The 15,772-nt window shown below is 36.8% G+C and overlaps 1 protein-coding gene across 1 annotated transcript; it reads left to right on the forward strand.

The window, feature by feature from the left end:
* Positions 1-9,898: 9,898 nt before the first annotated feature.
* LOC137737942 (LRR receptor-like serine/threonine-protein kinase RGI1) lies at positions 9,899-14,041 on the forward strand. The gene is made up of 2 exons (XM_068477529.1): positions 9,899-13,107; positions 13,361-14,041. Exons 1-2 carry the CDS (start codon positions 10,185-10,187, stop codon positions 13,882-13,884), a joined length of 3,447 nt encoding a protein of 1,148 aa, XP_068333630.1. The 5' UTR covers positions 9,899-10,184; the 3' UTR covers positions 13,885-14,041.
* Positions 14,042-15,772: the final 1,731 nt, after the last annotated feature.

Raw genomic sequence — 15,772 nt, forward strand, 5'->3', positions numbered from 1 at the left:
AAACGAATAGAACACATTCTTACCACTTTTAGGACTCAAATCCAACGAAATCCTAACCCACGATAATCCGGCTAAACTTGAAACTCGCCGCACTCAACTTCCCGACGTCCAAAACACTTTGTTTTCTTCTCCGAGCTTCATGAAGACGTTCCAAAGCTCCCTAGAAGCTTAAAAACTTCTAAAAACTTCACGATCACGATTGCATGAGCAGTGCATCAAATCGGGAATTCTTGGTTCTAAAGGTTTTCGAGGTTTTCACGTCCAACCAAAGGTATTGATCGACTCTTGAGCTTGCAAGGAGTCCAAAAACACCAACAACGATCTCGATCTGTGACAGGAAGGGTTGGTTTGAGGTTTGTCTATACAGTTGTACGGAAATGGAAGAAAATCCGAGAGAGAGGATAGAGAGAGTCAACGGGAAAGGGTTTGTGTGTGTGAGTCACCAACCAAAAACAAATAAAAATAAAACCTAAGTCTAAGTTCCTAATTGGTTCCAAAATATTAGGAACTTAACATAAATGGTCCACATCCAAAGTAAAACCACACGACACCACAAATGTTCAAGGGTACTTTAGTAATTTCACGCCATCGATACAAATATTTTGGGACCGGCTGTCACAAATTTTATTTTGAATATGTCAATTTAAATTAAAGTAATTAAAAAAATAAACATACAATTAAATTAAATTAAAAAGTAAAAATTCAAAAAATCTTGCACTACCAAATATTTCGTTGCACAAACAATTACTATAATTAAATTAAAATAAGAGAAATAATAAAACAAAAATAAAATAACTTGCACAACAAAATATTTCTTCTCGCAAACAATTAATTTTGTTGCACAAAATATTAATTTAATTAAATAAAAAAAATAAAAAACTAAAAACTTTGCGTGATGAAATATTTCGTTGCGCAAAGGCACATTGTGCGACGGATATTTATTTTCGTTGCGCAAACCTTATCATAATGAGCTTTACGCGACCAATCATGTGCGACAAAAATTTCCTCTGGCAAGGTTTTGAGCGACAAAATCATATTTTGCGCAACAAATCTTATTTTATCGCACAAAATATTTTTTGTACTAGTGTTAGAAGGCAATTATTATCGGCAATTGAACAAAAATTACCACGCACTTATCCACGGTTACACTGCGCTGGATATATATATATATAAGAACAATAATGAGTTGTGTTGTTCATTGTCATTTTGTGTTGATACATGCCAAGTACTAGTCAACTTAGTCCTATTAATACTGTGTTTAGCCCGTGTGAGAAAGAGACTTAATTATCACTAACCTGATTTGTTTATTAACATCTGACATACATATCTAAACTATTATAAACTTACAGCTACTAATCTCCTCCTATGTCTATAAACTAAACCCATGATCATTAGACTCATACATGAATGTATCCTCACATGATAAATGTTAACTTGTCAAAAATTCTAGTTAATAAGTGTGAAATGCCCTCTTAAGGTTTACAAATACTACAGTAGAAGTTCAATGAAATAGAATGAAAGAAAAATGACATTTCATTCAAAAAGATCACGTCCGAAATTCAAGTTACTCGTATTGACACTATTTCAACATGTTATCACTTTGTGTTTGTAGGTTCAACTATTTTGAATTCATGAAGAGTTATAGTTAACCCAATTCATCTAAGAATATGACATAACAGAGGTTATAGATAAAAGAGATCACGAACGGTTGTCCTTGAATAGGTTTCTGGAACACCTGAGAATTGAGAAAAGCTCTCGAATTTTGATTAATAATATGAAAGCTAACAAACCTAATGCCAAGATGGCCAATGTATAATGTAACTTAACCTTGGAAACCCTAAGAATCCAAATAGGAAAGGAATTAAACAAATAACAAAAGAATAGAATATCTTAAAATATTAAAACCCAAATTAAACAAATTAAACGATGTGATTGCCCAAATTTCAACTGGGTTTTAACTGAGTCTTGTAGATTTGTCATTTTTTTCGAATTCATATATTACATGCTTAAAATTGACATGCCGAAAGAAAGTAGTATTAAACTGAACAACCTAAAAAGTTCAATACATCCACTCGGGGTATGACATCAACAAATAATCTTTTTAACCCGTGAATTACAAATTCTCCAATTACTTTTATTAATTAAATGAATTTCCTTCTTTTAATTTTCCCGCTTCTAAAAATAATATCAATTTCATCCTCTGCCAAAATATTTATCCTCTACTGATATTTTTAGTACTACTGTCAAAGCTTATTAGAGACATAAGGGGTTTTACTAGGATTTGGAGGTTAGTACAACCTAAAAAGTTCAATACATCCACTCTCGGGTTATGACATCAACAAATAATCTTTTTAGTCCGTGAATTACAAATTCTCCAATCACTTTTATTAATTAAATGATGTTTCCTTCTTTTAATTTTCCCGCTTCTAAAAATAATATCAATTTCATCCTCCGCCAAAATATGTATCCTCTACTAATATTTTTAGTACTACTTTCAAAGCTTATTAGAGACATAAGGGGTTTTACTAGGCTTTAGAGGTTACTATATGGAATTTATATTGGAACGACAACTATATAGGAGAAACTTCAATTGCACATCACATGAACTTAATTGGGAACAAGCCTTTTGCTCGTTGCACGATGTAGCTTCATGGTCCAAATCATTTATATTTTAAGGTCATCTAATCCAAAGGTGAAGCTAGGATTAGCTGAATGTAGGGGTCATAACCAATCCTAGTCTCTTCTACGCTCGTCTCCTGCATCTAATTATATTTTAAAGATTTTGCATACTAAAAGTATTCGATTGGAGATGAGTAGTCATCTGGTTATGGTCGAATAATTGATGAACAACATAAACTTGATAAACCCCGTGATCTAGTGGATAAAAAAAAAATATCGCAGCCATCAAGATAATTAACCACTTAGAAAATACTAACAAGAATTGTGTTGTAATCAAATAGCTAAAAATATTATGTTCATCATTGTCAAGACCAATAATTTCACTTAAATTTCAAAGTTTCAAGTGGTGTTCTTGTATCGTATCAGCAAATACCATTTCATCATGCAAAGTAGTTGAAGGCTCCAAGCAACACGTCATGGTGAGGTGCCCTTTCCATATCCCTCCTCCTCTTGGATGAGGATTCCCTCTAGATCCTCTTTTGTAAGGATTCTAAAGATAAATTCATCTTAGCCGTTCATTGTACAACGTATGGTCAGCTTTCTTTAAGTACTGTTTGTGTTCAATTTTAAATAAAAGGTTCAAAATGATTTCTGCCCGTATGATGACTAATGAACGAATAAAATGAACTGATCCTTAAAATCTTCACAAAGAGGAGCCGGATAGGATCCGGCCCCCTCCTCCACCTCCTCTTCCTTATCTTCCCTACAATTTGATATATTTTATGAAATTGCTTTGAAAAGGTTGAAGACTTGGGAGGTGGATGGATGTGAGCAAGGAAGGGTTTTTTTGGATGGGCTTGTGAGGTGGGTACTGAAATCCCAACGTGTATAGATTCCCAATAGGGAGAGCTTCCCAAGATCACGAACCTTAAAATAGGGAGCTTTCAAGCGGCGCCGTTTACCTTTATTTTATTTTCTGTCACTTTATGGTCATGTAAATAAATCACTAATAATACCATAGTGTATATAATATAATTATTAAAACATTACTTTAAAACTGTGACGGTACTGATTTAATATGAAATAAAAAATGTTTTGTTAAAAGGGGTTTGGTATGGTCAGAAAAACAAAAGAAAATATTTCGATTCCCATCCTCACGTGGAGTGGCCTCAAAATGAGGGATGTGTCTTTGGTCTTGTTGTCTTCTGGTAAAGGATTAGGGCTAGGGTTAAAGGCTACAATCCACTCAAAACCACTTCCTTCCAAAACCCTAATTATTTTTTATCACAATGCCTCATCTTTGTATTCAAACACCCACTCCCCACTTCCCATATCCCATCTTTTTCTTTAGTTTCTTTTCCTTCTTTTCATAGTTGTGGAATGTTAGATTTGATTCATTTCTCCTATATGGGGCCATTGGAGGGAGGAGATCTTTAAGCCACATGATCTCTCACCTTTTTGCTTATCATCACCAAAAATACTAAGATCTCTCCCATCCATATATTTGAGTTTTAAAACAATTCATATTTTTAATCAATATTTTTTTCCTTATTTTAAGAAGGACAATTAATATATCAATTTCTTTTGCACCACTAGTGTAACGTCCCCCATCGTCCAGGGAAGTGATCTTTATATATATATTCTCATCCCTACCTAGCACGAGGCCTTTTGGAAGTTCACTGGCTTCGGATTCCATGGGAACTCCGAAGTTAAGCAAGTAGCGCGCGAGAGCACTCCCAGGATGGGTAACCCATCGGGAAGTTCTCGTGTGAGTTCCTAGAAACAAAACCGTAAAGGCGTGGTCGGGGCCCAAAGTGGATAATATCGTGCTACGGTGGTGGAGCGGGCTTGGGAAGTGATTCACCCCGAGCCGGGATGTGACAACTAGCCTCTTGGTACACGCTTAATTAATCTTGTAAAAATTTTAAATAATATTTTTAACATACACATAGGCATACTTCTGTACGTATGTTCAACTAAAAATAAAATCTTTTTTCTATTTCTAAATTTCTTTGTTGGATTTTTTTATTAAAAAAAATTAAAAATAACAAATGGAAAGTAACCACCCACTAAGTGGGTTTGTGTTGACCTTAACTAATCAATTTTAATATTTTAGAATTCTAGTTAAAGGGAGGACAAAATTTGATATTTTGAATGTTTTTCCTTCTTCCTTTATTATGAATTTGTCATGCATAATGTATTTCGCTTATCAACGCGAAAGGGACCTGAAATTCAAACCGAGGATCTTTTTCAATATCTAAAAGAAATTGTTACTGAAAAAAAAAACTTGGTAGTGAAAATATCTACAAAACTTTGATGATTATTTTACACAAGGAAAGAGGGGGAAAACAGAATTAGGACAATTGATATTAGCAAAAGCCTATAAATAGAAAGTAAATTGGCAATACAAGAAAGAAAAAAAATCCACAGGACAAAGTTGGCGTGCCATAATAGACAATGCTATACACACCCCAACTTTCTTTTGCTAATCATTACCTAAATTACAACATTGGGTTCAATGTTGGGAAGAAGAATTTGGGAGAAATAATTGGGTTTTTGAGCACTTCTATTTTAAATTTGAATGTGATACCTCGAACCCAATTTCATCCATGTACTGATATATCATATCACATGAGTGAGTGTACGAGGATACGAAAATTTATTCTAAAACTGAAATTATGAATTCCACATAAAAATAAAAAAATAAAAAGAATTTTGCATGTACTTACAAGTAGTTGAGTTACTTTCATATTGTCACTTGGTTTATGGTGGATCTCAATTTTTTTTCATGATATCATAATAAGTTTTCCCATGTGTGAAGCCCAATGGTCATATGTTCTCCACACTCCCAACTTTGTGTTGTTCACGCATTAGACTTGAAAATTTATCACATATGACATAATGTATTGAAAGTATAATTTCACATCAAAAAAAGTAATTTTTCATGTGCGTACTTGAATTACTTCCCATACTACAATTGGTATTAACAGTTAAGCCTCAACTTCTTCAAAAATAACATTGCAAGAGCTTATTGAAAAAAAATTAATTTTCGAGGTACAATATCAAGATCCCTTCGTTAGATACTCGCTAGCAATGGCAAAAATGTTTTGACGATCATTTTTCCCTTTTCTTTTGTTTTTTTTTTTCTAAAAATTTCAAGTTTGTCTATTTGTTTTTTCTTTTGTCGACCTCTCATCCCGCAGTTGCAGAATTCGCCTAAGAAATTAAGGAGTTGATGTAACTATCTTGGATGATAATAAAATCAATCTTTCCATCTCTACCGTATGATTGGTTGAATATTCTTAGATTGACCATTGACAATTCTCAAAAGGCTTTTTTTTTGTTTTTTTTCTCTAGTTCTTTGCAATCAACTTATTTTAGCTACTTATGAGGAGCTTGTATGGCCAGATTATTTAAGCTTATCACCGTATGATCAAATTTGACTGATGAATCTAGGTGGGTTCCCATTAAATTGAATGTTGCTGGTTACTCGCATAATGCATAATATATTGTTGAAGGTGCTAATTAACTTAGCAATATTATTATATGTTACATATTAAACTATAGGGGTGCTTCACAATGTCATTCACAGATCACAAGTAAAAACTCTTGAGTTCATTGTGTAAAATACTGAACAACGAATATGTACAGCTCAAAAATGCCATTGGATCTAACGGCAACACTGACCCTATTCTCTTTTTTCAATGTATATGATACCCTTACATTTGTCAGATAAATTATAAAAAAGTAATTAAGAAGTTAAAAATATGCTAATCACAGTACATATCAATTTGTGTAACCTAATATTAACGCGTAATAAGATATAATCAGTACTGGTAATTAAAAAGATATAATTTAATAAACTATACAGAATGTTTAGATTCGTGTATATGACTTAGGCCAAAAGAAAGAAAAAATGAAAAGGAAAGGATTAATGTATATTATTATTGTTAAGTCACGCTTAATGCGCATGGCTTTGTTTTGGCATGCACAAGCTTTGCGGAATTAGCAATCTACCATCAGCTTCAGCACACTCTATGCTCATCCAATTCACACGTGTACGATCAGAAATTGTCACAGAGTTTCCAATCAAATTTGTATTAGTATTGGCACAAACTCTCTGGGTGTTGCTAAACTGCATTATCTTGTTATTTGCAAAGAGATTAGAGACAACTAAAATATTATTTCTTGTGAAGAAATACATGTTGATATGGGATGGCGGTGAAAACTGCAGCTGGGGGCTGTAATTGGTCAGAAATGGTCTAATATATTGAGACCCATTTATGTGTTGTGTGCCAAACATGCATAATTAGAGTTAGAGGGAACTGCATGGGATTTTATGAGGTTTTTGAGGTAATGTTAAAGAAATTAAATTTGTAGATTAAATTTTGTAAATTAACTGATATAGAAGTTGATGATTGGATTATTACTCAAGCGTTGATTAGTGTGTTTATTTTTTAATCGGTTACTCATATTTTAGTTTGCAAATTTAGTCTATACCTAACATTACTCTTTTGATCATTCTCTCTCTCTCTGCTATTTGTCTACAATCTTAACCTTTTTATGGTATAAATCGATGATGAATTGTTATACACGATATATCATGTTCTTTCAAAACCTATATGTTCTGAAGCCATATGATTGACCTAGCCTGCATTAACTATGTAAATATTAAAAGATTGCATTGACTGAAGGGCTCATGTAGTAACCACATGCCTACCCGGAAAATTTTTAGATTGAATTAGTTTGACCTACTTATGAAGCTGCATTCAGATTGATTGGATTTCAGTTGACCCATTTATGACTTGGTTCAAATTAGTTAAGTCATGGATGTAATGGAATTACCAAATTAAGTTGGTCAAATAGAAATAGTACAAGCCACCTTCTACTCTTAGTTTCTCTTTCTCATGACAATTCTAATTTATTTGCTTATCATCACGATGAATTTCATGTTTTTTAACATAAGATATTATTCAAATTAATGGGTGGAGGAATGAGCTAAAACTCACAATGAATTATACAAAATAATTTGGTTTGAATTCTCATTTGGTGAGAATCGAAATCGAACTTAAGGTCACCTATTTACAAGTAAAGAAAAATACAACTACACTGTGTACTAAGTGGAAATTCAATTTTTTTTTAACCTAACAATATATTTACACAAAGGGGTAAAAGATTCAGCTAAGCTGCACTATGGACTAGCCATAATAATTTGGTTTGAATTTGTCATCAACAAGAATCGAACCAAAACTCATGTTCTTACTTAACTTCGTCTATTTATTTGATAACATTACATGACTAAAAGATTTTCGATTTGCTTGCTTTTATAGGGTATAATCTTTAAGGGTGACCTAGACGATGATTATCATGATCCTAAAACCACATTGTGTGATGGGTTGGAAGCTGAAAAGGGGAAGGCAAAGTTAGAATTGGGAGGTTTGAAGTTCGTGTCTCTCCTGCAATGTTATTGTTTAAGCTTTTACAATGTCATGCCCGCGATATTAAACCAAAACAGAAAGAGGATGCGTTTTGAGCATGCAAAATCCCACAATGAGAATCCTAAGCCTCGAGTCATAATATATAAATTTAACGTAAGCAAGTCTCTTCACACGCATAAGAAGGGTAGCAAGCATGTTGATTAGAATTCTCAGAACTCGATCAAAGTTTAGGTTTATCCAATATTTCGGATATTAATCGAACCTCAGTGCTATTTTAAAACTAATAATGAGATTATGATTCGAGAATTGGATTCAAATATTGATACGATTCGATCTGTATATCCGAACATTTTGCATGCTTATACATCTTGCTCAAAATATGTACTGATCATTCCCGCCTATTCAACCCACCCCAAAATGGAAAGACCAAAAAAAAAATATATATATATATATATATATATTTTTTTTTTTTACATTTTCTAAAATTTAAAAATATGCATTTCATCTAACCCTTGTCCAATATGGACAATGTTTATGTGAATGTATGTCATTGCTCTAATATAAATGGCAAGGTCCCAACATATGCTCGACCTTTTTTGAACTCTAATACTTGTCTTACCTATATCAAACAAAAAAACAATACCCCTCAAAAGTACGATGATAAAATAGTAAGAACTAATTTATCTTTATTGGATCCAAAATTCATGTTCCTAATATTGCAAACGAAACGTTTGTTTTGGAAACATGGTAAAAGAGAAAAATGTGATTACCATACATAGATGAGAGAGAGAGGTTGAAAATTGAAATGTAACTAAAGGCCATAAAAAAAAATTTTAAACAGGAAGATGTGTAAAATGAGAGATTTTCTTCAAATATCGATCTGGTATTTAAGGGGGTCCTCTATATGTCATAATATAAGTAAAAAAATAATATATTTTTTGTGTATCTTCAGTTATTTTATAACACGTGAAGCATCCACATGAATACTGGATACTTTAAAAATTTCTTGTATGAAAGAGAGTAAGCATGGGGATTGTCTGTTTGTGTATTTTAAATAAATAATGGGTGTTCACTTCATAGCATATCTAAAAGAAGCTCTAAATTTTTGCTAAACTAGCAAATGAACAAGTTAAAAATTTATTTTGACTATGCAATTTAACTTTTTATATTTTACAACACTCTCTATTTTAACAAATGTGGAATATTTTATTACTAACAATTCAAACCCAACTCACTCATTTTCTAAGACACCCTTCTCTCTTTCTTTTCTCCTTGTTCAAGGGTTCACCCTTAAGTTATATATTTTTTTTGAATATTTAATAAGTAAATAATTGCTCTTTAAATTTAAAGAGGGACTGTTCTACAATATCTCTTGAAGATGAATTTTTAAATTTAACGTCTTTAAATAAAATTTGGTTATTTTATAAATCTCTAGCCACTCAGATGGAAAACAACGCTGACTTGGAGTTTGAGTGGGCTAACTGCTCTCCGACCCAGTGGAGTGAAAATTATATTAAAATCATAAAACACCCTATCTCTTTTTCTCGTCATCTCATGCATAGTTGCATACACTCACCGTAGTGAAGATATATATAAAAGGAACTGTTATTAACATTTAAAATATTTTATTTTGTATTTTTTGTAAATGTATTTTTTATCTAATTATAACAGATTTAGAGTATAAAATAAAAATTTTAAAGTGTCAGTAACCATTCTTTAAACAAAATATTAATATAATATAATTTCATGGGTCTCTGCCTTCTTGTGTCTCCCTTAACCTGCGCGTGAACCCACCAAGCAACCCCTCCATTTTTCTACAAATAAACAATCTCTTTAGAGAGAGAGAGAGGTGTTGGGTGGTGGTGGAAGGTGGTGGAGGTGCAGATGTTTGTTGATCTCAAGGCAATGGTTTCATTTGTTTATTTGGGTTTAAGGTGCTTTGTTTGTGTTCTGTGCCTTGCTTTGTGTAGTGTAGTTGTAGAAAACTAGAAGTTTACTGCTCCTGGAGCTTGAGTTCAAGCTAAACACACGCAAAAACCAGAGAGAGAAAGAAACAAACAAAGAGAGAGAGGGCTGCAAAACCCAAATGATGCAAACCCGAGAAGAAAGGTCTGGAAATTGAGGCAAATGTTTACAATGCTGCCGCCCAGCTCGAGGCAATCCTTCTCCTTCTACACCTCCTCCTCCCACGCTTCTGTTTTTCTCTGTCTCACCCTTTTTTTGCTTTACACACCCGCCTTTGCCTCAGCCGGAAACCCCGAAGCCACCCTTCTCTTCTCCTGGCTCCACTCCTCTGCTTCGCCGCCACCCTCCTTCTTCTCCAACTGGAACCTCCTCCACTCCAATCCATGCAACTGGTCCGCCATATCATGTTCTCCTCAAGGCCACGTCACCGAAATCACAATCCAATCCATTCCTCTAGAACTTCCACTACCTTCCAATCTCTCTTCCTTTCCTTCCCTCCAAAAGCTCATAATTTCCGGTGCTAATCTCACCGGAACCATCCCCTCCGACATCAGCGACTGCACTGAGCTGCTAGTCATCGACCTCAGCTCAAACTCTTTGGTGGGTTCAATCCCATCTACCTTTTCGAGGCTCCGAAATCTTCAAGACTTGATCTTGAATTCCAACCAGCTAACTGGGAAAATCCCAGTCGAGCTGAGCACCTGCATTGGACTAAAAAACCTTCTTATTTTCGACAACCAGTTAACCGGGTCGATCCCGCCGGAGCTCGGGAAGCTCACCGGCCTTGAAGTGCTGAGAGCAGGAGGGAACAAATACATTGGTGGGAAAATCCCGGAAGAGCTCGGAGGCTGCAGCAATTTGACTGTCTTAGGGTTGGCAGACACCCAAGTTTCAGGCAGTTTGCCTGCCTCGTTGGGAAAGCTTAGCAATCTCCAAACCCTGTCTATTTACACCACAATGATCTCTGGTGAAATCCCACCTGAAATAGGTAACTGCTCTGAGCTTGTAAGCTTGTTTCTTTACGAAAATAGCCTCTCCGGTTCGATCCCGCGTGAGCTCGGGAAGCTTAAGAAGCTGCAGCAGTTGCTGCTGTGGCAAAATGGTCTTTTTGGTGCAATCCCAGAAGAGATTGGGAACTGTAGCAGCTTGAGAATGATTGATTTTTCTCTAAATTCTTTGTCTGGAACTATACCATTGTCGTTAGGAGGGTTGTCGAATCTTGAGGAGTTTATGATTAGTGACAACAATGTCACCGGTTCGATCCCTTCAAACCTTTCTAATTTGACGAACCTGATGCAGCTGCAGCTCGACACCAATCAGATCTCCGGTTTGATTCCACCGGAGATAGGGATGTTGTCGAAGCTGATTGTTTTTTTCGCTTGGCAAAACCAGCTTGAAGGTAGCATTCCTTCAACTCTGGCTAGTTGTAGCAGTCTCCAAGCACTAGACTTGTCACACAATTCGCTCACGGGTAGCATTCCTGCCGGCTTGTTTCAGCTCAAAAACCTCACAAAGGTTCTTTTGATTTCGAATGACATCTCAGGTTTCATTCCACCAAGTATTGGTAACTGCAGCTCTCTGTTTCGGTTGCGGCTTGGGAACAACAGGATTGCTGGTGGGATTCCGAAAGCAATTGGAGACCTTAGGAGCTTAAACTTTCTTGACCTGTCCGGGAACCACCTTTCTGGGCAAGTGCCTGATGAGATAGGGAGCTGCACAGAGCTGCAAATGATAGACTTGAGCAACAATACTTTGGAAGGCCCCCTGCCTAACACATTGTCATCACTATCAGGACTTCAAGTCTTGGATGTTTCAGTTAATCAGTTTTCGGAGCAGATACCAGCGAGCTTGGCTCGTCTTGTTTCGTTAAACAAGCTTATTCTGAGCAGGAACTTGTTCTCTGGATTGATACCAGCATCGCTTGGCCTGTGTTCAAGTCTCCAATTGCTTGATCTTAGTAGCAACAAGCTCACTGGCTCAATCCCCGTGGAGCTTGGGAGGATTGAAGCCCTTGAAATCGCATTAAATTTGAGCTGCAATGCACTGTCAGGCCCCATCCCACCTCAAATATCAGCACTCACCAAGCTTTCGATACTAGACCTTTCACATAACCAGCTTGATGGGGACTTGAGTCCACTTGCAGGGCTCGATAATCTTGTCTCTCTTAATGTGTCGCATAACAAACTCGGTGGCTATCTTCCAGACAACAAGCTTTTCAGACAGCTGTCACCAATGGATTTGGCTGGAAATGAAGGCCTTTGCTCTTCAAACCGCGATTCGTGTTTCCTTAGTGACGTTGGCCGAAAAGGACTTACAAGAAATCAAAATGAAATGAGGCGGTCACGCAGGCTCAAGCTAGCAATTGCATTGCTGATCACCCTGACAGTTGCAATGGTGGTTATGGGGATCGTTGCAGTGATTAGAGCGCAAAGAGCTATCAGAGATGATGACGATTCAGAACTGGGGAACTCATGGACTTGGCAGTTCACTCCATTCCAGAAGCTAAATTTCTCGGTTGAGCAAGTGCTAAGATGCCTGGTGGATGTCAATGTAATTGGAAAAGGGTGTTCTGGGGTTGTGTACCGTGCTGATATGGACAATGGGGAAGTCATTGCAGTGAAGAAGCTCTGGCCAACAACAGTTGCTGCAGACAATGGATGTTGTAATGATGAAAAATGTGGAGTTCGTGATTCATTCTCAGCAGAGGTCAAAACACTTGGCTCAATCCGTCACAAGAACATTGTTCGATTCCTGGGTTGTTGCTGGAACAAGAACACAAGATTGCTCATGTATGATTACATGCCTAATGGAAGCTTGGGAAGTATTCTGCATGAGAGGACAGGGCATGCCTTCGAATGGGAAGTTAGGTACCAAATTTTGTTGGGTGCAGCTCAAGGCATTGCCTATTTGCACCATGATTGTGTTCCTCCAATTGTTCACAGGGATATCAAGGCCAATAACATCCTCATTGGCCTTGAGTTTGAGCCTTACATTGCTGATTTTGGCCTAGCCAAACTTGTTGATGATGGCGATTTCGCTCGGTCCTCCAACACAGTTGCTGGTTCCTATGGCTATATTGCTCCTGGTAAGTGATATTATAATCACAGACAGCTTAATTCGTATATATGTCTCTAAGTCTTACTATGATTACTTTGTTAGTGGTCTAATCACAAACAATCAAGCGATTTTCATGTTTTCTTTAGGTAGAATTTTCATAAGTTGGACCCGTGGGAAAGTTTTAACAAAATAGAACGGGATGGACACTAAATAGACAACGAGGGGACATATTTCCCAAATACGTGATTTAACCAATTAGTAACTTTACTTCACCTTTTCAGAATATGGATACATGATGAAGATCACAGAGAAAAGCGATGTTTATAGCTATGGAGTTGTCGTATTGGAAGTCTTGACAGGGAAGCAACCAATAGATCCAACAATACCAGAGGGGCTACATGTAGTGGATTGGGTAAGACAGAAGAGGGGAAACATTGAAGTCCTTGACCCAAGCCTCCTATCCAGACCCGAATCGGAGATAGGGGAAATGAGGCAGGCATTAGGCATAGCCTTGTTGTGTGTAAACTCAACTCCTGATGAAAGACCAACAATGAAAGATGTGGCAGCAATGCTAAAAGAAATCAAACATGAGAGGGAGGAGTATGCCAAGGTTGATATGCTCCTCAAAGGATCACCGGCGAATGACTCGCGCGAAAATAAGAACCCTAATGGAGTTTTGGCAACCTCATCATCAGCAGCAGCAATGAAAAGCTTGTTTGCAAAAAGCAACGACACAAGTTTTTCTGCATCCACATTGCTTTACTCGTCTTCCTCCTCTAGTGCCAATAAAATGGGTTTCAAGTGATTAGTTAATTGTATGATATACAGCTAATTAAGCAGAAGATTGTGATCTTTTTCCTCTTTCTTTTTAGTTTCTTCAGTTTAAAAACTCCTTTGTGTTATTGATGTAAAGAAGTAAAAGGTTTGATATTTGTTATAATCAAATGCAGAGCAGCAAAATAAAAAGCCTACAGTTGTAGGCTTGGCTTTCAAGTATTTTTGCCATTATATGCATTCTGGCTTAACTAGCACTGAATGCACAATATTCTTTACAAGCGATCTTAGTTATCATCAGTTGTATATCTTTAATTACATAAAGAAAAATATAGATACATGAATATACAACCGGTTAGAGAGCAGAACCGGTTCAGTCCATTCAGGTAAGACCATGCCCTAACAAGGACAGAATATCCTGTTAAACAGTCACCGTCCCTGAAGTCACCCCTTTTTTTTTCCGTCCAAAAACAGAGAGGACAGAATCTAGTAACACAGTCCAGATGACGTAAGTGTCCTGAAATCTTTAGCCTAATGATTCATGATTTGACCAATTAAAATTCCGTAGGGTGGGTCCCAGAGTGAGCTGAGAGTCTGTTTGCTTTGCATGTGTGGTGGTAGTGGCAGTGGTAGTGGTAGAAAAATGGGGGGAGCCTGGGAACTTTGTGGTTCAGCTTTCATCATTCCCTAGTTGGTAATTAGTATGCAAGAATTGATTCCTAAATCTACACTCAGATAACCTTTCCATAGATATTAGACTACTGTGCAGCTTTTCCATACACAGCACTTTCCGATATAAAAGACCCTTGCAGTACAAATTTTCTACATGTATCTAAATTCAAATAAATATAAATAAATAAAACCGTTTATAAATTTTTGATTCAGAATAAAAAACTGAAAGCACCTACCTTACGCCATCTAGGTCCTGCTAGGCACTAGACTGCTAATAACTGCTATGATTAATTCCTTAAGCACTTAAAAAATAATAAATGGCACATAGATTTGTCTAGGCGTCCGCTTAGGTCGCGACTCTTACTTAGACAGAAAATATATAATTCAATTTTTCATTTTATTTATTTAATAAATTGTAAGAGAATTGTTGGATATTTGGATTGTCACATCCTGGCCCGGGCGGGACCACTTCCCGGGCCCACTCCACCACCGTAGCACGATATTGTCCGCTTTGGGTCCCGACCACGCCCTCACGGTTTTGTTTTTGGGAACTCACACAAGAACTTCCCGATAGGTCACCCATCCTGGGAGTGCTCTCGCGCGCTACTCGCTTAACTTCGGAGTGGAACCCGAGGCCAGTGAGCTCCCAAAAGGCCTCGTGCTAGGTAGGAATGAGAATATACATTTAAAGATCACTCCCCTGGGTGATGTGGGATGTCACAATCCACCCCCCTTAGGGGCCCGACGTCCTCGTCGGCACACCACGACCAGGGATTGGCTCTGATACCAAATTGTCACATCCTGGCCCGGGCGGGACCACTTCCCGGGCCCGCTCCACCACCGTAGCACGATATTGTCCGCTTTGGGCTTATCATTCCCTCACGGTTTTGTTTTTGGGAACTCACGAGCAACTTCCCAGTGGGTCACCCATCATGGGATTGCTCTAGCTCTCTTCTCGCTTAACTTCGGAGTTCCTACAGAACCCGAAGCCAGTGAGCTCCCAAAAGGCCTCGCGCTAGGTAGGGATGAGAATATACATTTAAGGATCACTCCACTGGGTGATGTGGGATGTCACATGGATGAATAGTCATTATATGCTTGTTCACTGTGTTTGAATATGTTCTAGTACTTTATAATTTATATTTCATTTATGTATCCAAATACAAATATGTTTTATTTTTAAGTATAAATAGACATTTATTTCTATGTTATATAATAAATTTAATTAAATTAAAAAATCCGCCTAA

The sequence above is a fragment of the Pyrus communis genome, chromosome 6 (assembly GCF_963583255.1).
Source record: "Pyrus communis chromosome 6, drPyrComm1.1, whole genome shotgun sequence".
In the NCBI taxonomy this organism is placed as follows: Eukaryota; Viridiplantae; Streptophyta; class Magnoliopsida; order Rosales; family Rosaceae; genus Pyrus; species Pyrus communis.